This window comes from Carassius gibelio, chromosome B4 (assembly GCF_023724105.1).
Source record: "Carassius gibelio isolate Cgi1373 ecotype wild population from Czech Republic chromosome B4, carGib1.2-hapl.c, whole genome shotgun sequence".
In the NCBI taxonomy this organism is placed as follows: Eukaryota; Metazoa; Chordata; class Actinopteri; order Cypriniformes; family Cyprinidae; genus Carassius; species Carassius gibelio.
The window spans coordinates 8,565,200-8,591,033 of record NC_068399.1 but is presented as its reverse complement, the minus strand read 5'-3'; the positions used below and the strand labels follow the sequence as shown (position 1 = coordinate 8,591,033).

Genomic DNA, 25,834 nt, shown 5'->3' with positions numbered 1-25,834 from the left:
TCCCAAATAATACATTTGATGATATGCAGTGCATTACCTCAAACTCTTCAGACAGAAGGTAATTGGAATCAGCTTGAAGTTTAGCAAGATGAGACTCAAAGTGGGCTGCTTGGACCGGGCTAGTACATAACAGAAATTCTAAATCAATAACATCAATGCTTATAATAATAAATGGTTAAAATAAATGCTACATTAAATCATTAATAAATCAGCATGTTTTTAGTCTATTTAGTCTGTACTTTACAAAATATGGTTTATAAATATCAATAATATTTATTTTCCTCCGTCATCAGTTTAAAGAGAGATGAAGTATTGTGGTACCTCCTTATGCCTGAGCACATCTGTGAGGTAGGCAGTGTTTTCCACATGCACATTTTCATTACTGGACTTTCCTTTACAGCTCTTGAAGAACACATACAACAAATAAAGATCAGCACAGTAACAAAGTTTGTGTGTTAACAAATGTGCATGCACTCACATTTTGTGAGCCCTCTTTCTGTAAATGAGCAAGGCGGTCACAGCAAGCACCATGGCCACTAGAAACGTAGCAGCTGTGATTCCTCCCGTGAGTCCATTCCGTGGTGCTGAATGCCAAAAACAGTGAGAAAAATGACACTATTTAATTAAAAAAATTGATTTGAGTTATGGTACAGTGGTAGTACACATGGGGAAGTAAATGTGTCATGTTCTCATCCCAATAACCATAAACTCAACTGTCCTATTGATTCTTCACAAACAAACAACAGGGTTTTACCTGATTGAGTCGTCAATGGGAGAGAAAGGTATGTGTCGGTGTAAAGGGGATGCGCACGTTCTCTGTTCTCTTCATCAAACAGCTGAGTGAAGGCACGGACACTTAATCTGAGACAGTAAAGCGTGAATATTCAGAATTACACATCTTAAACCTGAGTTGAAACAATTATTTCAGGTATAAATTTTCATTGTCATTTTCTCATATTTGTATCATATATATAATATTTGAATGTAATCACATTTGGGTCATTTTTAGAACTTGGGAGGACCTATCAACATTGTTTTTCCCTATATGAGAAAGAGCACCACGAACATTATGCTAAACATCTCCTTTGATGTTCCACAAAAGAATGAACATTGTTACAGGTATTGAATAATAATAATGAGAGTGACTTTTTGGTATGATATCCAATAGCACCTTTTAAATTCCGGTTCAATTTAAATGCTTATTGTCAATTTTTAATACAAAGACAACTTTATACTAAAACACACTGACACTGAGATGAATGAACACTGCAAACTTGAATGTAAGGTGAGATACTACAAGTATTACATAATGCTATTCAATTGTACCGATATGATGTTCTGGGTCTAAGCGGCCCGTCACAGAAATGCGTTCCATGCTGGATAGATTCTGAATCCCATTTACAGGCTCCCCCCAAACGTTTCATTCCTCCTCCAAGGTTTATCTCAAAAACACGGCTCTTGCTGTCGGATCCCTCGGCACACAGGCTGTGGAAGTAGCCGGTCTGGTATGCTTTGATGGAGCGGTTTTGTCTGTAGTCCAGATATGATGGCAAAGGATGTCTTTGCTCTGGCAGGACATTATGAGCATCTGCGAATAAAATGAAACGAGACTGGATTCAGTTCTTAGAGAAGCATAATAAGAGACAAATGGCGATAATATTGCCATAAATTCTAACTCGGGTAAAGAAACTGAAATTCCAGTGACTGGTACCATTTGACTCAGTGACGATCACTGTGAAGAAACGAATAGCCCCATTAGCATCACTGAACCAGCTGCAGTTGAAATTAAACAGAATGGTGAAATGGGTGATGACCGCGAACTGCTCACTGACCCGTACTGTCACCGGTGGGGCAGGGGGCCCTGAAAAACAAATATCTCTTGAGATTAGGTACCGTATTTTTCGGACTATAAGTCGCACCTGAGTATAAGTCGCATCAGTCCAAAAATACGTCATGATGAAGAAAAAAACGTATATAAGTCGCACTGGACTATAAGTTGCATTTATTTAGAACCAAGAGAAAACATTACCGTCTACAGCCGCGAGAGGGCGCTCTATGTCTTCAGTGTAGACTACAGGAGAACTGAGTAGCATAGAGCGCCCTCTCGCGGCTGGAGATGGTAATGTTTTCTCTTGGTTCATTTCTCTCGGTTCATATCAAATTAATTTTGATAAATAAGTCGCACCTGACTATAAGTCGCAGTACCAGCCAAACTATGAAAAAAGTGCGACTTATAGTCCGGAAAATACGGTATATCTAAATTATATATTAGAAGTATTGCTCATATATTAAGTTATTTAAAAGCTGGAATACACTTCACAACTTTCAGATATGGAGCAGATTTTAAAACACTTGGCATCATACACCTGCTGACTTTGTGAACGTTTAAAGAGAAAAACTAGGCATCATACACTTTTTAAATTATTTTAAAAGCAACAAATTCAAAAAGAAATGTTGCTAAGAGATGCATGACAGATGAAAACAATATGCATTTTAAAATGGGCTCAAAATATCAAACATGATTTAGTCTTCGATCAATAGAAAAATCTGTTTCAAAAGTTGTGTAGCATATTTACATGTATTTTTTTTTAAGTTTGTTATCTAGAAAAAGCTAGGTCACATTAGCTATTAGAAAAACCATTAACTATGACTTTTAAATATGTGCTTTATAAGTACTAATAAAAAGCCAATATGTTAATAATAGGCATTATTGGTCCCTATGACTAGAGTCTTACCAATTCTTTTTTTTTTTTTTTACATGAAGTATATGGCTGCATGCCATGTTGACATCACATTATGCAGTTGTGACCAGAAGTGACCAGAAGTCAATAATGTTTTTTAGTGAGAGTAGGTGATTTCAAGGAGAAAGAGCATGTTTGTGTTACACTGTCACTTACTGTCGATCATGGTGATGACGCTGGTTTCTTTGGTTGTACTCTGCTTGTCTCCAGACATCACTGTGATGTAGATGGTGTAGTTTCTAAAGGGTTCCAGCCTGTCAAAATGCTGCGAGTGAACATTGTGTCCAAGTGTGTATGTGTACACCGGCATCCTGGACCCTTGTTTGCGGCATTCCACTACATAAGAGTCGAAATCAGACGCCGGGGGTACCCAGGAGCAGGAGACAGAGGTGGAGCTCAGGGGGAAACAGTGGATGCTTTCAGTTGAATGTGGAGCTATAGGGAAAAGGATTCTGTTATGAACACTTTTCCATTGTGGTTAGATTTTGGTGTGTTTTCTTCACCGGGTTACTTCAATACTTTAAGATTCCTGTAAATACTGTAGATTCCTGTAAAGTGACTACTCACGGGTTCTGATGGTGTGGTAAACAGGACGACTGTAGGTCACAGGGCTGTATGTCATACCACTGACAGTCCGAAGGCTGATATTATAGAGCCGTCCTGGATAAAGTCCTTCCAGTATCCGCCGAGTGGGATGAAGTCCAGAAACATTAAGACTGTCCTGAGGATACCACGTGACTTCAAAATCATCATAGTCTCCTGTCTCTGGAACATGCCACATTATCTCCACTGAGCCAGAAGAGCTGCTGACAGACACTGATGACGGTGGTGCAGGAACTGTGGTGATATAACAAGTCATTTAGCTTGAAGGGCTGTAGCGCATTGGTTGCACTTTGTCGAATGAAACTGGCCCGTTTCTATGGCATTAGATCAGTTATAATGTAAAACGTGTGATTTGCGGCCGCACTGACCTGTACGCCCCATTGCAGTCGTGGTGTTGGTCAGATCTTCACTCCAGCTCTGAAGTGTGGCAGAATAAAGCCGACCAGCCACCAGGCCGTGGAAGATGACCCGTGTGCTCTCTGGACCCAGCCGCTGTTCGAAGCCATCCACGGTCACAGAATATCCAGTAAGTCCCCCAGGACCACGCATCCAGCTCAGAAGAAGACTGTCCATTTGACCCTGATTCTCAACATGAGGGTTTATGACAGAGGCGGGAGCTGCAAATACAAAAATTTTTAACATCCAAACAAAAATATACACACAATGGGTCTCATTCATGAAACATTCGTAAATATACGAGTAAATATCTGAGTGATTTGCGCATAAAGAGAACTTCCCGAAAACTCTTCTCCTGATTCACAAAAACTTCGTAAACGTCAGATGTGATGTGTGTGTGTGTGTTTATGAATTCCAATCAGTCGTAAATGGGACGCGCGTGCACGCTCACTCTCAATGACCATAAATCCTGCCTATTAAATCCGACTGACAACTATATATGAGCATCATATTTTGACACCAAATGAAAGATTTCAACGTGTCTTCTCAAAAGCGACTGAAAAAGAAACATTTCTCAGCTGCAGAAATTGAAGTTTTATTATCAGAAGTTCATTCAAAACACCACATTTTATTTTCAAGCGTACTAGTGGCGTATCAGGTCCTAAAAAAGGAAGTTTGGCAGCATATTACAGATCCTATTAATGGCTCTCATAATAAAAGTTAAAAGAAAAACCGTATGTAATTAATATATATAATATTTTTTTCAAAATTCTGTGTAAATATGTACTCGATTAAGGTGAATTAAAATGTAGCCGTATTAATGAGCAAAACGTTCAGACGTTAAACGCACTATTTACGCGTGGCTGGGAGCAGGTGTAGATTTCTTTATTACCAACTAACATTTGGAAAATACGAACGTTTTAATGAATCCGAAAATTTACGCCAAAACCACTTTACACGCGATTTACACAAAAATTCGTTCTGCTCGTGTTTCATGAATGAGACCCAATGTTTTTTTGTGAAAAGTAAGGTAAGAATCGAGCTTCAGTATTCACCTGTACGCGCCCAAATAGATGACTCACTACTCAGTTTCCCTCTCCTCCTGCTGGTGATCTTCATCTCATACAGTGTCCCTGGCAACAGCTGCGTGAGGGACCAGCCCAGAGCATCTTTTCCCAGTGTCCCGCGGGACTGTGTTGTCTCGGTCTGATCGTACAGATACAGATCAAAATCGTCCACCCGGCCCTCCGGTGCAGTCCAGCAGAATGAAAGTTCAGTGCTGGTGTTGGAACATATGTGTAGCCCGGTCACTGCTGCTGGATCTGAGGAGATCAGGTGAACAAGACCTGTAAACTTGAAGTATCTGACGTGAAATAAAGCTCAGAGTATTCTTGATGCTGGACAGTAAGATTCGATAAAATACCATACCATAAAGTGTTCTTTTGCTTAATATTTTTTGATCATGTGAGATTACAAACTCAACTGTGTGGGGAATACACAGTAAAAAAAAACATAGTGTAAGAAGTGTGTCTTACGTGTTTGTCCCTCAGCAGTGATGTCCTTGCTTGTGGCGGTGCCACTAAGTGTCTGAACATGTGCTCTGTACCAACTTCCTGGAGTTAAATCTTTAAACAGGTGCTGGTTGTTAGTAGCGGGCACAGAAGCGCTGGCGATCACTCTTTCACTCTCATCTAGTAACTGTAGACTGTATCCATCAGAAACACCCTCAGCTGGCGTCCAGCTCACTAACAGATTGCGTGTGCTGAGTTCATTATCTAACCGCAGATTGGTGACTGTGGAGGGGTCTGAAACACACACAAGCTCACATTAGACTGTAGTTTTTTTTTTCATCTTCCTAAGACAATATTATTGTATTTCTATCATGACAACTTTTAGCATCCCATTTTAGCCGTTAGCAAATCTATACAGGTGGAGCTGGGGAAGGCGGAGGGTTTCAGAGGAGCTCAAATTCATGAAGTATCATATTTCCGTTAGCGAATCTAGTTCTGACATGTAAATTACAGTTAATATGTGTATTTCATACCTGTTCTTCCACTAGTTGTACTGTTGTTTGTCTGCATTCCGCTGACCGATTGCACAGTAACAGAATACAGTTGTCCAGGTACCAGGTTGAGAAATTCGGTCTGAACGATGTGTTTAGGAACATGTTTGGCTTCCTGGAAATGTGTCCCATTAAAAAACAGATTCGCTGAGTAAAAGTCCAAGTCTCCATCACCAGAGGACCAAGAGACTCTGAGACTGCTGTCTTCGGTGCCGGCACTAAGACGGAGATCCTGAACCTGGCTGGGTACTGTGCGGAAAAATGGGGGGGAAAACACAAGGATATCATCAAACTGTGATGATGATCAAATCCTGTCAAATTCAACTTCTAATTCAACACAATCAGCGTTAAATCTGTTACAATTTATCACAAGTAATTAAAAAAAAAGAAGTATTAAAATAATATTATACATCATAAACCACTGATTGATGCAATGCTAAAATAGCTAGCGTCATTATAAAAAGTATATTTAAAGAGGAATTTCACAAAAATATGCCCAGGTTTTTGCTCAACATTTTGTCAAGTTTTGTCAAGTATATATATATATATATATATATATACACACACACATATACGTATATATGCTTGAATCCATGAAAATGATGTAAAAAAAAAAATATGGGAAATGTAATTTCTTATTTATCTTTTTTAAATTATTGACAAATTTACTAATTCACAAGGTTAGTTTCGAGTACTTTTCCCTAACAACAGGATTATTGTTATACATGAACAATAAAAGTCTTTCTATTGTAAAACCTTACCTGTGCGGCCCTCAAGGATCTCGGCACGCTGGTATGATCCACTGTGAGTAGACAGCACAATCTTGTAGAGCCGACCAGGTGTGAGCGCGGAGAACAGGTGTTCCCTAACTGTACTGCTCAGATTGACAGCTGGTGACACCTGTGTGTCATTGAAGAGAATCTGTACCTCATAGTTATCCACATCTCCTGGAGCAGACATCCAGTTCACCCTCAGAAAACTTGTTCCATGCTCCGTTAGGAACAAATCACCCACAGCACCCGGGACTGAAATACAGAAGGGTGAAATGTGATTTTTATTGTATTCAACTGATTGGAAAATCAAAATGTCTTTGATATGTACACATATATGAGATTTTTTTTTATTTCAATGTAAAACAAGAACATATATACATGGGTCAAAGATGAAAAATGGTCTAAGCATAAAAACGATACTGCTTTAAATTTTTGTTGTTTTTCCAAAAAAAGAATTAAATAAAACATTTTCCTTTTCATGTTATTGTATTTTTGTTTTTCTGAGCAAAAAATAAATATAATAAATTTCCCCCTGATTTACAGAAGACAAAATGTAATTTAGTGTAACAATCTTGTCAAACATATTTACAACAACATTTTATTTATGACATATTCAAAAAGCTAAGTACTTTCACCCCAAATACTAACTAGTTGTTATTTTATATTTTTAAATTTGCCACAATTGCCACAAAGAATTTTTGACTCTTTTAAAACCCAATAAAATGCAATATGCTCACTTATTCTTTTATATATTTTAATATGTACAGGTCAGAATAAGCATGTTGTTTGAATTTTTACGCAACTATACACTGAATGACAATGGAACATTATTTTAAACCAAATTTTGAAATTTTATTCTTCAAAATCTTATTTGAAACCTTAAGTGTAGACACTTAACTTCCATTTAAGTGCTTTCTGTGGACATAAAATCACTTTTGTAAATTTCTTTTAATGCGGACATCTTAACATATGAAACCCACATATAGTAATACAGAAATATACTTAATGTATTTATGTAGTGTACTCGCGTAAGTATAATAGTATCAAAGTAAATAAAAAGAAAAAAGAGAAAAAATATCCAGTGAAGAACTTATAATTAATAATAAATAAATAATAATAATAATAAAAAAATAATACAATAACTTTTTACTTATCATTCAGAGAAAACCAGTTGGACCCAGTTAACTGCCTGATTGGTTCAGTGTTGGAGTTACTTTAAGATCACTTTTCTGCTGGGATATTACCCACCACTTCAAAGGTTTACATGACAGGCATCTTTAGGTGGTGATTCATTGGGGAGACACCCTCTAGTGTCTTATTTCCTACTAGAAAGATGTTGCTAAGACCTGCAATTCATTCAAGTGTTCTGGGGTTGGATTTGGCCATTGTTTTGGTGGCCTTGTTCAACCCCTTCAAGCCTAGTTAGTCAGCTTCAGAGAAATTTCTGACTTTCAAGAAATAACTTCACAAGGCTAAGAAATCTGGAGGTCTGTTGCCTCTTCCTTCCTAGAGTTTTCTCCTGGGATGGTGAAAGCTCTTATTCACCCTAGACAAGGTAATGTGTCTAAGGTGCCTTCCAATCAGTGTTGACAAGTCTGGGGTATTCCTGCGGAATTGGGCTACTTAAACACTGCTGCCGCGGATTGTTTTTCATGTATGCCAGTTTAAACGACCCCAATAACCTGATATTTAGTCCCTAAAATTAGAATTTTACCAGAGGAACCTCACCAAAAACATGTAATTTACCCCACCAGAATGTGATTTTTACAGGGGGATCCCCTTGAAACATGATTGGGCTAGCTTTGAGTAGCAATTGGGTGGGTTTTGTTGAGAAAAACCTTGCGACCCTGCTACCAATGTAGCACGTTCTATTGTTTTACATTGTTATGTCATGCAGTTTTATCCTGATTATAGCTTTTATACAGCACGGGAACTGCACACACGTCCATGTTTAACGCTTCTCATAGCTATGTGAAAAATATCTGTTTGTCTATATACACATATAGTGTTTAAGTGGGACAACGTTCATTGTTGAAACAGGGGATGCAAGGAACACGATTAAGAAACGCTGCTTGAGAACATTGATACTGCTCCCTTTGTTGCATGTTCCCGGTGCATGCTCCTTGATAATAGGAAAAACAGATGCTAAATAATAATGTCACTCACATGTTCGGCCATGTATAGAGACAGTAGAGTTGTACTGGCCACTCCAGGTGCTGATGGTCACAGTGTAGAGACGTCCTGGAACCAGATCACTGAACTCACATTCACTTTGTGTCCTATTGAGCTTCTGGCTTTGAAGACTTGTGCTGTTATACACGATCGCCACTTCGTAATAGTCATAATCCCCAGATGCATGATTCCAGTAGACCTTCAGAAAGTCATCTCTGGCTGAGTGGATGGCGGTGGGGTTTTGGACTGTGGACGGCTCTGAAAAAGGAAATAGTGCAAAGTGTTGTGAACATAATGTAACAATAAAAACAACACATTACACTTTAATCAATGAGGGGGAAAAAAAGAATGATAAATAAGCTTAATAGAAGCCTCCCAAAAACATTAAACTTATCAAGTGCCCAAAAATAAAACACTTGATAAATCAATTAATGGCCCTTTAGTTAGTAGTCTAGATCAAAGATGATATTGAAATATGAAAGAAAATACGGTAACACTTTATAATAACTGCATGCTATTAGTCATTAGTTAAGCATTAGGAAACAGTTAATTAATCATTTATAAAGCATTAATAAACATTTATAAGCAGTTTATAAATACAGATATAAATGCTTTATACCTGATTTAAAAGCATATCTATAATATATTTTATAATTGTTTTTTCATACTTTATTAATGATCAATTTATCATTTCTAAATTAAGTATAGCATTATTTACACACCAGTTATTAAAGAGTTGTCAGTGGTTCATAAGATCACTTAGAAATTGTAAGTAAATGATTAATTATTTAAATGTGCATTCATACATCTTTTTATTCAGACATATAGTAATAGTTACTTATAGTGTTAATAAATGGTTTATTAACATGTATTTCTTCTGTAATTCAGAGTTAATTCAGGTAGTTATAAAACATGTAGTTGTTAGTTAACTTTTTTTGTGAGCTTATCTAAAGTGAGGACTATTTATGCCTTGTAAAGCTTTTACAAATGAGATTTAAAGGCTGTTAATATTTATATGTTCTGTATCACTGTGTTGTGTTTGTTTCTGTTTTTTGTTTAGAAGATAACTGAGTCTTTAAATATCCTTTATAAATGCTTTACAAGGCATAACTATTCCTCACTTTAGATGAGCTCACATAAATAGTTAACTGACCACTACTAAATGCTTTATAACTACCTGAATTTACTACATTTCTTGTGATCTTATGAATCACTGGCAACTCCTAAATAACTGGTTTGTAAATAATGCTATACTTCATTGAGAAATGATAAATTGATCATAAATAAAGTATGAAAATAGAATTATTAAACACATTATAGATATGCTTTTAAATCAAGAATAAAACATTTAAATCTGTATTTATAAACTGCTTATTACTGTCTATTAATGCTTTATAAATTCTGAATTATCTGTTTACTAATGCTTAATTAATGATTAATAGTGTGCAGTTATTATAAAGTGTTACTGAAAAGACATATTAGTTGGATTATAAAAGTATATTAGTAATGTACAACAAGAACAAAATAATATTATTGATTCATTACTGTAATGAAGATTTAAGGTTTTGATTTTGCTATGAAATTTCTGAAATGTAACGATACAAATGATGGTGTTATTAATGCTTACGTGTTCTTTCCTGCACAAGCGTGTGGTTTTTGAAACTGCCGCTGTGTGTGGTAATGGAGATGCTGTACAGTCGGCCAGGAACCAAACTCCTGAACACACACTCGGTGGTTGCTTTAGACACGGCGAGAGTGTGTACGATGATCTCCTGGTCCTTTAGCATCACCATGTAATTGTCCACATCTCCTTCTGCTGCCTTCCAGGACACGTTCAGAAAATCTGGACCGCTGTTAGTCACAGTTATGTCAGAAACAGCAGCGGGCACTAAAAACCAAAGAGAGAAGGTGATAGTATTTCAAGAATAATAATAATCATTAGGATAGACAAATAAAGGTCACTATACTGTTTGAAATACTCAAACTTCTCAGAATTTCTTTTCTTTTTTTTCTAACTGAAGGATCTTTTTTTAATTTTTTTGCATCCCATACTCAAACATTTACACAACTGACACTTGACTTTACTGTAGCTGTGTATTAAATTGTAATATGAGAAAATATTATAGCACTAAAAATGATGCATTACTTGTTTAATCAATTAGAAGGCTTTGACTGGATGTGTCTGTATGGTGTCTAGCTGCTATAAAATGTGTAACTATTCTCCATTGTTTGGGCAACTTCACAAGAGTTCATTAAACGCTGGCTGAAAATAGAAAGAGCATTTGAGCCCGACAGGATGTGTTTAATATGACCCGCTCCTTTTATGCAGAGCTTCCTGAAATTCCATAAATCCCCTTTGTATTGACCTGCAAATTGTTTTGCATTTCTGTAGTGAATTTAATCTGTGGGAAAATAGTTACGGGGAAATATAAGATCTATATTATTAGTTTATTAATAGAATATTTTACACAGTCTGAAAGTGCATACCATGATTTTTTTTTAAATGTATTTCGTCTGGGTTAATGTTACCTGTACGACATTCGGCCTCAGCTAATTTGGAAGTCTGTGATCCGCTGACCGTGGTAACTAGTAATTTGTGTAAAGCACCGGGTCTGAGGAAGGGAAGCAGGGTGGAGGTTGTGTTTGCTGAAACAAACACATTGTGCACCGTCTCTCCGTTCCATAACAGAGTTAAGTTGTAGAAATCCAGATCTCCAGATGGTTTCTCCCAGCTTGCACTCAGACTATCTGATTTTCCCTGGTTACTTAGTTTCAGGTGATTCACCTTTAAAGGCACTGAGAACACATCATTTGATTACAATCAGATTCTTTCAGTATTTCCTATAATAATTCAACACACTTCTATTTGTTAATATTAGTTAATGCATTGAAATTATTCAGATTACAATTGTTGATTGTTTGTTCATAATGTATTAACTTGTTGAAAAGCTAGAAAATAAAAGCGCAACATTTTTAGGAAAAAAAAATAGAACGTAGAAATTACCTTGAACCAACATCACATAATTATGAAAAGTTTTGTTCATTGTTTTTTTTTTTTTTTTATTAGTTAGTTCACTTATAGTTTACATGGATTAACTAATGTTTACATATATCACCCTATTGTAAAGAGTTACTGAAAATAAATGTATAACATTTCGACATTTATATTTAAAAAAAAAAATAAAAAATTCTGTTATCATATGGTTCATTTTATACAACCTAAAATCATTCCGTACCCACATTTTAGATTTTAGTGTGAATTAAAATGAGGTAGTGCTGGCCAGAAGTACTTTTTTTTTTTCTGGTAACGTTTTACAATAAAGTTCCATTTGTTAACATTATTTACCTACATTAGTTTACATGAACTAGCAATTACTGCATGTATTATTATTAGTTAATCTCAGCAATTATTAATACATTATTAAAATCAAAAGTTGTATCTTTTAATATTATTTAATGGGCAAACAAACTAACTAGAATATTCATTCGTTTTGAAATTAGACATAACTTACTGTAGTCCTATAGACAGTAATGGTTATTTCTTTCTAGTGTTATAGTAGCACCGAGTAATTTTCTAAAAAAATGGCAATATAAGCTTACATGTTCTTCCCTTTACTGTAGCAGAACTCCGCAGGTTCTTTGTGGTAGTGGTTACAGTAATGTCGAACAGACGACCAGGCGTGAGGACATTAAACGTGCACTCTCTCATGTCACGACTCAACGTTCGTGTCTGAAGAGCTGTAGATGTGTTGCTTTGAAAAAGTTGTACGATGTAATTGTCGCGGGATGATGAGCCCAAGGGGTGAGTCCACAGAGCGCTTAGGGAGGTCTCGTCTGAGTGACGGATGTGCAATTGAGATACTGGCGGAAGACCTGAAAAGAAATAGACCAATACCAAAAGAAATATGTTACAAAACCCAAACTACAGTTTGAAATAGTTTTAGGAATAAAAAAAAATCAACAGTATTATTTTCAAAAAATTAGATTACAGGGCATTTTTGGGGGGGGGTTACAAATATAAATGTGAAGTAAAAAAGGTTATGTTATAAACAACTTAATTTTAAGGTTAAATTTTGTTGTCACAATTCAAAAATTGAATATAAATTTACCCAGAAAAGGTTAGTGAGTGTTGTTTTCACAGCAAAAAATTATGTTGAATTACTGTTTGTGTCTTGGGGCGATACTTAGGAAGAAGTAAGATTCAAAATTCTGCTGACTTATATTAATATTAAATAACTTATAATTTTGTGTTGAAGTCACATGACAAAAAGGCATAGCATATTACATTTACTATTGTTTTAAACAGCAGACCGTGTGGTCTACACATTATACAGTGTGCTTGAGTTCCATCCCAAACACGGCTTAAAATCCTATTCTCCCAAGACAAATGAAAACACACATTTTTTTTTAAATGGAGGAGGGTTGTGCCCAATCAGTCCACTCTTAAAAAGCTGAGACAATTACTGGCAGCAATGGTTCCATGAAGAACATTTTACATGCTTGGAGCCTTTCCATTGGACAGTAGGTTTTTTTAATGACTAAAATAGTGCTTTCGAGAACTGCTAACTGAAAGGTTTTTTTTGTAGAAACCAAAATTGTCCTTTGGCATCGCTGTGAAAACCTGTACTACAGTAATACCTTTGTATTTATGTCATTAACTGCAACAAGTGCTTTGCGACATTTTGACAGTAAATGAATATTTTATTTCCATGCTTTAGAAACATTCCTGTAAAAACTGCTAGAGTCTACATGTGAAAAATGGGGGAAATCTAAAAACAATCTAAGAAAGAAACACAAGTGAGTATTTAAGAAGAAAATTTTTAGATTCTCATTGCATTTCAGTGAACTATTCATAATATACAGCAGTAGTTCCTAACCGTATTCCTGTTGTACCAATAACACTCCATAATTAAACACAACTGATTCAACTTATCAGCTAACTAGTGGAGGCTCCAACACTTGAAATGGGCATTAGTCAAAGGCCACGTCCACATGTACAGTACACAGGTATTTTTTTTTAAACTTTATAAAAGTTTTTCCTTCTTCTGTTTTAAAAAAAATCTCTGTCCACATGAAAATGCAAACCCATGCTATGGTGCACTGTCAAGAGCACGCCAAACAAACAGGTGGTGAAATAATTTCAACCATAAAGCCATATTGACCAATCAGAAGCCTGACAAAGTTTCCATTATAAGAAGATAACAGCAATTGCTCCAACGTCACAAACCAAAAACTCAGATTTCGCTGTCTACAGGAAAACATTGCAACCAGAGTTTTTGAAAATCCTCACCGTAGCAGGCATTTTCAAAAATGCTTGGTTTCAGTGACCTGTCATTGCGTTTGCATGTGGAAGAACGGCCAAACCGCGTAGAAAAAGCTGCAGTTTTGAAAATGACCGCATTCGTTTGGACAGGGCCAAAGATTAAACTGGAGAAGAGATACAAGAATGTAGTGTCTGTTGTCTTATTCATATTTGAAACGAAGAAAAAAGAAAGTAATAAGGCCAAACGGAACATAGCAGACTAAAAAAGAGCTCTTGCCACAAATATACTTATGATAACCAGTGTTAAATATTTTCCTGATTAGAAAAAAGCGGTCCTGAAATTCAGGCACAAACACTTTTAAAGGCTTGTACACAATTATAGCCATTTTAGTATGAATGATGAATATATAAAACTATTTCAAAAACAGATAAAATGTGTCTTCAGTGATTTTTAGATTATTTATAGTTATTTAGAGCAGCAATTCACAACTACATTCCTGGGGAACCACTGCTCTGCACATCTGCTTAATTCAGTCCATGGGGCTCTCTTAAGAAGCCAATGATCTGAATCAGCTGCGTTAAATAAGGAAGAAATACCAAATTTGATGGCACCCCAAGACTGGAGTTACAAAACAACCAATTTAGAGAATCAGCACATGGTTACCTATTTCCTCCTCGTAATAGACTGTATTAGCCAGGCCTCCATTCTCTACACTGACTGCCATGCTGTACACTCTGCCAGGCTGCAGATTTAACCATGACAAGAGTATTTCCTTTGCCATTCTGTCCACAGTTTGGTTAGCAAGGATTTCACTTCCATTTGAAAGCACTACACGGATATGCTCCCATTCTCCGGAAGGGAGAGTCCAAGTGATCTTTAGTGCGCCACGATCAGCTAGGTTCTCCATCACCAGATCTGACACCTTTCCTGGTTCTAATAAGGAAAACACAATGTTAAATGCAAATAGTAAAAACTATCAATTAAAATTATTAAATTAAATCTATTTAATTAAATTACAAAAAAAATATCAAATTTAATAGCAGCATTCTACAAATGTATTCTCATTAAAACTACTAAAGTTATTCAGTCAAAAGCGCTGAATAAATTCATTTTTTTCTTTCATATTAGATAGACAGCAACAGGGACTATGCATTGGGCTCCTGTGAATATATACTGTAAATATAATAGACACCTGAGACTTATTTTACATCTTGTAAAAGGCCACTGAGGCCAGTGATTAATAGTCTTTTAAATGTGTCACTCACCATCACAGTGGTGAGAAAACAGCAGTTAAGAAAGCATCTAATCAAAAGCACCTATTGATAACAATGTGGATAAGAAGAAATTAAAACAGAAGCTAAACAGAAGAAAATAAAATATTTAGATGGGAAGGAGGAAAATTGTGGTATTGGTAATAATAATGGTAGTGTTTACTAGCTGGAGTGAACTTTCTTTTGTCTGAAGTGACCTCAGTTTCACTTAAAATATAATTTTAAGGTTTCTGTGTAGTAATATAACATCAGTGTTTTTTGTTGCTTCTGTTATTGTTGGCAAACAATAATGCAGCTTGAAATTTTGTTCAGGCTTTTGAAAGAGCTTTGTTTCAAATATTTTGATGTAGAAAAAGCGCTCACACAACTGAAAAGAGGTGGTAGAAAAAGAGCTTTTGTTTTTGTTTTGAAAGCACAAGGCCACAACAAATGAGGCAGTATTAATTTTTTGTTCTTCAAATCATGACTTCAGGCCAGCCAGATTTTAATTCTGACTAGTGCAGTTCCAAGCAACACATTTCACAATGATTATGTATTAGGTCAGGTGGTACTTTGAGGCTGTTAGAATGTCTTTGATCACATGAGCATCAACATTAAAAAAGCAATCTGACTGAATACGTCCCCAAAATGTACTCATATTTATGAATTAGTAAGTCACTGTTGAAAAAAAAAGTGTCTTAGAGCACTTACAGCATAAAAGTGCACTCATAAGAAGTTCTCAAGTTATTTGTTCTTACCAGTTTTTACTGTGATCCATGTATTATTAGAAAGTGTTCCACTCCTGGTGCTGACTGACACCTGGTAGGTCATTCCAGGACTCAGACTGTCAAACACTACATCTGTACTATTAGGGGACACGGCTTTCTCAAAAGAGTTTGAACCAGGTAATGTCAGATTAACAAGGTAACTGTCTACATCACCAGAAGCTTTATCCCACAGAACTCTGAGGGTTTTCTGGTTGCCATTGTTACCATTGTTCACCACTCTGAGGTTAGAGACAGCAGCTGGTACTGTAAAGGGAGAGGAAGAGGTCAATTACATTTCGTTTAAATATGTTATAATGTATATGTTTAAAGTCTGAGAGAGAGAAAGAGAGAGAGAAAGAGAGAGTTTTATCTTCATAATGTTTCATCAAAATGTAATATAACTTTCTTCACTATCGTTTATAATAACCCATTTTTTCCAGACAATTGAAATAATATTAAGCCTGCCTTTTTTATATCATATTCTGTTTGGGAAAACACCACATTACAGAAATAAAATGAAATGGGACACTAGACGCGTTTCCATTAACCTTCAAATTGCGCAAATTGAATTGAAAATTCGCTTAATAGAAACGCATACATTTCACAAAAATGCTCATATATTGCACAAAAAGTTTTTAAGCTTGCATTAGTTGGTTTTTCAGTCAATGCAAAAAATGAATAATTTGCAAGACTGCGATGGAAACTTTTTTTTTTATTTTAATTACTGGTCAAATGGTGGATGTAAAAAGTCATATGATCATTCTTCTATGTACCATAACCTCCAAGAAACACTTAATATGTGGCTGCTCTCCAGTATAAGGGGAACTTTCCATAACTTAGACAATTACACCAGTATAAGGGGCTTTCCACGCTTAGACAATTGACACTGCACATGTCTGTGGTGCAGTGTGGCTCTGATACAGCCACTGAAGCTGATTACAGCCACTCCAGTAAATGCTTGTGTTTATTCCAGTCGTGCCACACACGTTTCTGAAGCCCAAATCCATCAAAATCCATAGCCATGACTTGATCGTGAGAGGCAAAAGGTTACGTTTTAAACGCATAACATAAGATAAATGGAAATGCTGTCATTTTGCAATACTTTTTAATTCGCATTTATAAAATATCGCCATGGTTTTGCGCAAATTTATAATGGAAATGCGCCAACTGTTTCAAAGTACTGACTAAGGTGACTAAAGTCATTTTAAAAATATAAAATGCAGTTACATTTCCTTGAATGGCATTTTTCCACAATACAAAGAGAAATAACAGTATTTTTAACGGTAACGGTATTTGAAACCTGTTTTTGAAAGATTGCATTTTAACTGGCCCCCAAAACACTACTGATGTTTAAATAAATAGCCAAAATGTTTATTATTGTGTAGGAGTGTGTAAAATATTCCATTTGTTAACAAATGCTTCTTTTGTGAAGTTCATGTAATTCATGGTATCAGTTGATGGTTGAAAATTTCAACGAAATTAATTTTTGGTTTTATTCTCAAAAAATATATTGAATGACTAAACCTGACCACTTTAGATCTATAGCACTGTATACAAACAGATTGTGTCAAAAGGGCTTCAGGATAATTTGATAAGCCAAACAAACGTGAATGTAATCAAGTTACGTATGTTTAAGAATTAGCTGTCAAGATCACATAGTGTGATAATGAACATAGCAAATCAAACAAAATTGCGCAAAAATTCAATGAATGTAGGAAATAATAATTAGTGCAATGTTTTAAGATTGATATAGCATGACGTAACTTAACAGAACACAAGGAGACAAAGGTGACCTTTCAGCGCTAAAAACAGGAAAGGGTGTTAACATGTCTGCCTAAAATATAGCATAGGAAAATCATACAGGCACAGAAGAAGAAGTGACATTTTAGTGTCTGTATTGTCAAATATGTTAATTTATTTTAATTAATAACTGACGATTTAAATGAAAAATACCTGTTTGTGCTTGTCTAGACACTGAATTCTGTAGCTCTCCAACCTCTGTAATCACAGTGATATTGTAGAGTCGTCCAGGAATCAGCCCTTTTATTGTGCATGAGGTGGCTGTGCTGGCAACTGTTGAATTCCAGATCGAACCCACACCACTGCTGTCTATAAGCATGATCCAGTATCGCTCGGTTTTGCCTGGACCAGGCTGCCATGAAATTTCCAAGCTGTTTGTATCTCCAGAAACCCAAAGATTTTCCACTGCTGAAGGCCCTAACCAAAAGACATTTAGAAATCCTTTCAACAGTGTGGAAAATAATAATAATAATAATAAATAAAATATTTAAAATATAATTAATTGATGCATTAAATGTTAAAATCTACATAAAAAATATTTTAAAGTGAATCTGTATGTAGCAGGCATTACATATATATATATATATATATATATATATATATATATATATATATTTAAAACGTTTTAGATGTCTATATAAGACACATTGAAATGTTTTAGATGTGTATATAAGGCATATTGAAATGTTTTAGATGTGTATATAAGGCATATTGAAATGTTTTAGATGTGTATATAAGGCACATTTAAATTTACTGCAATTAAGTAATATCTTGCAAATCATAAGCAGTGATCCCTTTGGTTTTGTTGCTTATTACAGACAGTATCAGAACAATCCTTATGGTAAAATGGTCTGTAAAAGCTCTTACACAGAAACGAATAGGTGTGGACATTATGTGTCCTGCTGTGAATTATTCTTAGAGAAGGGAGCAGCATGTCTAGCAACCTACTGTATGTGCAAACATGATAACGCCGATCCTTGCTTTTTTAAGAAATCTCCCTCCTAATGAGGCTTTGTTGAAAGGGTATTGTGAGAAGGCAGGATAAGAAACCTTTAAGGTTGAAGGTCAAATTCAGGCAACCTCTTCTAATGACTTTTTTTACGCTCTTTCCCCTTGAGACCCAGTCATTGTTTTTTTTTTTTTTTTTTTTTTTTTTTTACATTTTTTGATCAAGTTAATTATCCAAGCTTACTAATAAAATGCAATATTAATCAATCACCAAAATACAAAATTAAATTAACTGGCCCCACATCGTCTTTTGTTTTAATCACTGAAATCTGAACAGAAGGAGCCTCTGTATGTCTGGTGATGTTTTTATGAATATTTACAACTAAAGATTTCTAGACACTTTTTATACTTTGTTCTCAAATGCAACCAGTGGTAACCTAAATATCCAAAATACCTTTGGGGTCCACTGTACATGTTATATAAGCATTACTGTAATCAGATCTCTGAGAGCTAACGAGTCTTTGTGTATATTAGAACAAAAGAACAATGAGCCGGATGGGAGGGGGAGAACAGACTGAAAGAAATGACCCACAGTCAAACTCCTGTTTTGGAGTTTAGCCCAGTTGCAAATACACAGCACATTATCAGTACAAGCCAACCTTTCCTCATATTTAGAGAAGCTTTTGACACTTGGCCATTTGGATTTGGACACAGAACTCTAGATTTACATAATCTTTGTTTTTTTTTTCAAGTTCTTCCATACAGTTATTTCCATAAAGAGGATTTGAAGCACAAAAGTGTGTTAATAATTATGAATATTCTGAATTTCCAAAATGGGTCAATGCAGTAAGATGTGCCAAGTCCTTTTGGCAGACTCTCTGCTTGCTCCAAAGTTTATATGGGACACCGCACTTGACATCAAAGAAGATATTAATAAATTATCCACACAATTTACTAATTAATTTGCTCGATTTATGAAGGTGCACAATTAAGCAAATAAAGGGAACGAATTAGAAAGTTGTGAGGGGACAAAATAGTAATTGTGTATAATATTTAGCTAATATTTTATTTTAATATGTTCAACCTTTTATGTTCAACCTTTTACTTCCATTACTGGAACCTTGTAGATTGTAATCTTAAATTTTTGAAGATAATCATGATCATGATTTTCAAAATGTGTAAGAATCATGAACTTTAATTATTAGTATTAGTATTTTCTGCAATACTGCAAAAAGCCTATATATATATATATATATATATTTTTTTTTAGGGAAACGGTGATGTAAACTTTCAGAAGTTTGTAAGGCTTACTAAAATATTATCATTGCAACTTTTATCATGCGTTTTATGAGGCTCCAGTGGCTATGAGATATTTTGCATATTTTGTCTTATATTATATAGTTAAACAATTGTTTTAATCAAAAGTTACACACAACATGACTGTAAAATCATATTCTTTTTGCAAGAACAGAATGTTTTAGTTAAGTTTATGTTTTTGTTTATATATTTATCATCAAACACACAATATAAATATTGAATGAATGAATAAATAACCACTTGTTTAAAACTTGCCAACATTTTTATTACAACTAACTGTAAGTAAATAATGTTCTTTGTGGTTTATATGATGGTAAGTTAACCCCTCTGAAGTCACATTTTTAGTGCATTAGAAAAATGTTTAAAAGACAGCTTATGTTTAGCTTGCTATTTTATTATATTATTATTTCTGCTGCTGCAGTTGTTGTTGTGTACAGTAATTTTCATGAAATACCTTCACTTTTTGTCAGTATGGGCTATGTTGAGCCACTGAATGTCATTTGATTAAAAAAAAGCAATAATAAAATCAAAACTACACTGAATAAGGCTTCAAAAAAAGTTATATCAGCATTTTTTTTTACTTAAAAATCTAAATTTTAGAAGTCTATTCAATGAGTAACCGTATTGATTTGACTTGCATCAGACTGAACACAATGCAAATAATACAACATTTGATATTAATAAGCAAAATTCTTACTAGTTGGCAGGGGGACTGTATGTTGAGTCTGTTGTTCTCCATCCACTTTTGATATTATATCCAGGTGATGCCACGTTCCAGGATCTAAATTCTCAATTTTGCACTCAAAATGTGTCAAATGTTCCTGGTCTTGATGACAGTCTTTTGAGTCATTGTGTCTGTCCCTGACAGAAACCGTGTATTGGCATTTCACATCTTCATTATTCAGTGTAATGTGTATTGAGTCTGTGGTAGAAATGGTCTTCACAACTTTAATGCTACATCCCTGTGTGTCTACCACCACAGTACTCTAAAAAATAAAATAAAAATAAAGAAAAGAAGAAGAAAAAAGTGAGAAACAACTGAACTGATAAAACTGTTTACAGAAGTCCACATACAGAAGAGTATTTTTGTAAGTTGAAATCAAGGGTAGTATAATTATTATATATTTTTTTAATGTTTATTAAAACTTACCAATATTCCACATGCTACCCAAACAGCTACATGAATGGCTTTTTTTCTCAGCATTATTATTTTTTCTCTTTTCTCTTTTTTTTTTAAAGACGTTTTTAGTCAATACACCAAAATCCAGCTGAAAAAGGCATATCGTTCCTTAGTATATATTCCAGAGAGTTCTTTTAAAGTACTTTTCGGAAAATCCAGTCTGGAGGATCTCTGTGGGAACTGCTCACTTTCACTCATTAGCCCACAACAATCAGGAAAGTGTGAAGCCAAACAATCCTGTCTCTAAAGGATATCCTCCATCAGATGTCTAGTGAACCATTGTTTTTTGGTAGTCCAGTGGAGACACGTTGCACAGTCTCTCTAAAATACTCAAACTGTAATAGACTAGCACAAAAATAGGCAAAAAATGTGTTTCTTCAGCATGCGTGCTCCATCAGAAGCTTTAAGGTCATAAATGCCGGTGAATTTGAACTTTTGCTGAAACAATAGATGTCAATGACTTTCTGCTCCATGAACATTCAATACAGCCCAACCCCACTTCCTTCCTGTGTTCTCAGCGCTCCTGCAGAAGGATGTGTTGAACAGAGAAATCTTGTAATTGATTTGCAAATGTTATTGCATCACAAAAAGTCCATAAAACTAAATTATTTCATTTTTAAGATCATTTGTATATCATACATTTTTGAATGTAAAAAAACAAAAACAAATGAAAAATGTTTTAGGAGACATGGGTCTAACATCAAGAACAATGCAGCAATGGCAGACATATAAAAGTTAGTTTAGTGTATACATGACGTTGGCTTTGAAGGTTCAGTGCACAGCTGTATATGAAGCAGACTGTGCATCAGGCTGTGAGCTGGTGACTACACAACTGCAGGCTTTAGAAGGTGCTGTACTATTGGCATTCCCTGGACAGTTTGTACTCTCTGGAACATTGGTATACCCCGAAACACTGGCAAATCCTGAAATGCTGTTACACCCTGAAACATTGGCACACCCTGGAAACCTAGTTGTGCTGGTATAAGTATTGGATACCAGTTGCATCGATGATCAAGGCACTTATTGTGTAACCAGCATCTGACTCTACACTGGTGCCTTTGGTCTGAGAGTAGGTCGCCCAACATAATTCTGCCTCTGCTTTGCCTGACCTGCTGTGCTCTCTGGTAGATTGTACTGGTGTTGCTCCGCTGGTTGTTCTGGCTGAGTCCGTAGACGCTTGGCAACCAGGGAAGTCTCAGGGACTTCAGGGAGGGTCTGAGGCAGTTGGATGCCCTGAAGCAGCACATATCTTTTCACCAAACCATCTATAGTCATTTCCAGTCCTGCTCCTTCCTGGACTGTCAGCACACTTTTTGGAATGCTTGTCACTTAAAGTGCGGTTATGAGTATATCAGATGACCACTTCCTGCCTCACTTATTTAAGGCCACCAGTCTAGGACCTTTCCTTTAGGAACACTTCTGAAAGGAAGGCTGCTTCAAGATTTTAGTCACTCAATCAAACTAGCTTTCGGATGTGCATGGCAGATACTCCAACTTGAAATGAGCCAAAATACCAGCATGTATGATCCTGTGTTTCTGGTTTTGCATACTCTTTCAGCCTTCCAGTTCATCGAACAGTACATTGAACATAGGAAACAGTTCCAACTCAGACTGAAGAGAGACGAGCCAGTGATATTCAATTGTTGAAACAAGTACTTAAATTTTATGGTTTCTCATTGCTTATGTAAAAGTTAAGCTGATGAAGACATTTATTCACTTTGTATGCTTTAGACATGTAAAATATCCACATTTCACACAATTATTGGGTGCGTTACGTTATTGTGTGATAGCGTAAATGAACTAGTAAATGGAACCAGTGCATTGAAACGAACTGCCAAAAAGGACCAGTTTGCAGAAAATAATCTTATTTCCCCACTGCCTAAGACTATGGTTTAAGTAATAATGCTGTAAATAATGTTCAATTTCTTGCATAGACTGATTGTTTTGCTTCATCTCTCCTCAATTCATCATCAAGAGCCACAGGTTCAACTTATGAAAACAGTTACCTACTTGGATGGGCTAAGAGTAAGTACTGTATTTTTCGGACTAAAAGTCACGGAAGACCAGCCAAACTATGAAAAAAAGTGTGACTTATAGTCCGGAAAATACGGCATATTACAAGCAAATTTTAATTTATTGTGAACTATTCCTTTAATATCTCCTTCTCTGTTGAGTTGGAAACACAGAACAAAGGTGTGTTCTCTAAAAACTGTGTTCAATAACGGTTGTTCAGATTCACTCTCCTAACTTTTCAGTGTGTATCTATCTTGACAGAAGGACTGACTGATGCAAGTATGAATCCAAAAAACTCGGATCCACTTGGAGAACCAATCGATTCTCTCCACCAAGATCTTGAATGACACATAGTCATACCTGTTGATCTTGGACGAACTCACAGAGACTGTAACATCCTATATTAGTTTCTGTGAGGATATATTCATTCCTACCAGAACTTATTTAACATTCAGCAATGATAAACCATGGTTTACAGCCAAATTCAGACATCTTCGTCAGGCCAAAGAGGCTGCCTAGAGAAAAGGGGGCAGAGTCTTGTGCAATCAGACCAGGAACACGCAGAATAAAGAGATTATAGTGGCTAAAAGGAACTAAGCTAAAAAGTTGAAATATCAGTTCACTTCTAATGACTCAACTTCAGTGTGGTAAGGTCAGAGAGCCATGACAAATTACAAGACACCATTCCCCTGCAATGAGGCGAATCAACAACTTGCTAACAATTTTTATTGTAGATTTGAACCCCACACACACACACTCATTCTGACCATCTCTCTACACAACCGTTAATACCTCCAGCAGGAAGAACAAAAGAAGAAAGGCACCTGGCCCAGATGGTGTTACACCAGCCTGTCTGAAAACCTGTGCTGAACAGCTGGCCCCCATCTTTTCACAGATCTTCTACAGGTCTCTGGAGTGGTGTAAAGTCCGTTCCTGCTTCAAAATGCTCCACCATCATCCCTGTTCCAAAGAAACCCAAGATAACAGGACTTAACGGCTACCGACCTGTGGCTCTAACGTCTGTCATCATAAAGTTGTTTGAAAAACTGGTTCTGGCTTATCAGAAGGATATCACTGGACCCTTACTGGACCCCCTGCAGTTTACCAAGGAAACAGGTCCATGGATTATGCAGTAAACATGGGACTGCACTTCATCCTGCAACATCTGGACAAAACAGGGACTTATGTGAGGATCCTGTTTGTGGAGTTTAGATTGGCTTTCAACACCATCATCTCAACAGACCTCCAAACCAAACAGACCCAGCTCTCTGTTCCTAGCTCTATTTGTCAGTGAATCACCAGCTTTCTGACAGATAGGCAACGGCTAGTGACATTGGGGAAATACATGTCAAACAGTCACTCCAGCAACACTGGCGCCCCTCGGGGATGTGTTCTCTTCCCACTGCTCTTCTCCCTGTACACCAACGACTGCACATCTAAAGACCCCTCTGTCAAGCTCCTGAAGTTTGCAGACAACACTCTAGTCATCTGTCTCATTCTGGACGATGACATGTCTGCTTACAGACAAGAGGTTGAGCAGCTGGCTGTCTGGTGCAGTCTTAACAACCTGGAGCTGAACACGCTCAAAACAGTGGAGATGATAGACTTCAGGAGGAAACCCCCCCCCCCCATACTCCCCCACTCACCACCAGAAACAGAACTGTGGGGGCAGAGGAGTCATTCAGATCTCTCAGGACCTGAAGTGGGACAATAACATTGATGTTTTGTGTCTCTCTACTAGTGCTTCTGGATCTTAGTGCTGCGTTCGACACCATAGATCATGACATACTCATAGATCGATTACAAAACTATACAGGTATTCAAGGGCAGGCTCTAAGATTGTTTTAGATCCTACCTGTCCGATCGCTACCATTTTGTTTACTTAAATGGGGAGTCATCTAATTTATCATCAGTAAAAATGAATTGCCACAAGGATCCGTCCTAGGTTTCCTTCTGTTTTCAATATACATGTTGCCCCTTGGTAATATTATTAGAAAATACGGAATTAGTTTCCACTGTTATGCTGATGATACTCAGCTATATATCTCAATGAGACCAGATGAAACTTTTAAATTATCTAAGCTAACAGAGTGTGTTAAAAATGTAAAAGATTGGATGACAAATAATTTTCTCCAATTAAATTTGGATAAGACAGAGATATTAATTATTGGACCAAAAAACACTACACAGAATCTTGTAGATTACAATCTGCAACTAGACGGATGTACTGTTACTTCCTCTACAGTCAGAAATCTGGGTTTTATATTAGACAGCAAATTGTCTTTTGAAAGTCATATTTCCCATGTTACAAAAACAGCATTCTTCCATCTTAGAAACATTGCCAAGCTACTAAACATGTTATCTGTTTCTGATGCAGAAAAGCTAGTTCATGCATTCATGACCTCTAGACTGGACTATTGTAATGCACTTCTAGGTGGCTGTCCTGCTTCTTCAATGAACAAGCTACAGGTAGTCCAAAATGCAGCAGCTAGAGTCCTTACCAGTTCAAGTATGGTAAGGTATAGGAAATGTGATCATATTATGACCA

The 25,834-nt window shown here is 36.1% G+C and overlaps 1 protein-coding gene across 1 annotated transcript in view; it reads right to left on the bottom strand.

The window, feature by feature from the left end:
• Window positions 1-21,795, bottom strand: part of LOC127955909 (receptor-type tyrosine-protein phosphatase beta) — a 29,138-nt gene extending 7,343 nt beyond the window's left edge. Inside the window, exons 1-22 of the mRNA XM_052553536.1 lie at window positions 21,244-21,795; window positions 20,791-21,079; window positions 17,982-18,245; window positions 16,020-16,292; window positions 14,675-14,944; window positions 12,348-12,620; window positions 11,277-11,543; window positions 10,375-10,635; window positions 8,742-9,005; window positions 6,564-6,827; window positions 5,785-6,051; window positions 5,276-5,545; window positions 4,796-5,062; window positions 3,713-3,961; window positions 3,309-3,578; window positions 2,898-3,176; window positions 1,712-1,861; window positions 1,327-1,588; window positions 755-861; window positions 479-584; window positions 322-402; window positions 38-119 (exon numbers count right to left, since the gene is read on the bottom strand). Coding sequence (XP_052409496.1) covers window positions 38-119; window positions 322-402; window positions 479-584; window positions 755-861; window positions 1,327-1,588; window positions 1,712-1,861; window positions 2,898-3,176; window positions 3,309-3,578; window positions 3,713-3,961; window positions 4,796-5,062; window positions 5,276-5,545; window positions 5,785-6,051; window positions 6,564-6,827; window positions 8,742-9,005; window positions 10,375-10,635; window positions 11,277-11,543; window positions 12,348-12,620; window positions 14,675-14,944; window positions 16,020-16,292; window positions 17,982-18,245; window positions 20,791-21,079; window positions 21,244-21,297 — 4,869 coding nt within the window. The 5' untranslated portion in view covers window positions 21,298-21,795. The remainder of the gene's footprint in view (window positions 1-37; window positions 120-321; window positions 403-478; window positions 585-754; window positions 862-1,326; window positions 1,589-1,711; window positions 1,862-2,897; window positions 3,177-3,308; window positions 3,579-3,712; window positions 3,962-4,795; window positions 5,063-5,275; window positions 5,546-5,784; window positions 6,052-6,563; window positions 6,828-8,741; window positions 9,006-10,374; window positions 10,636-11,276; window positions 11,544-12,347; window positions 12,621-14,674; window positions 14,945-16,019; window positions 16,293-17,981; window positions 18,246-20,790; window positions 21,080-21,243) is intronic.
• Between the last annotated feature and the right edge of the window lie 4,039 nt (window positions 21,796-25,834).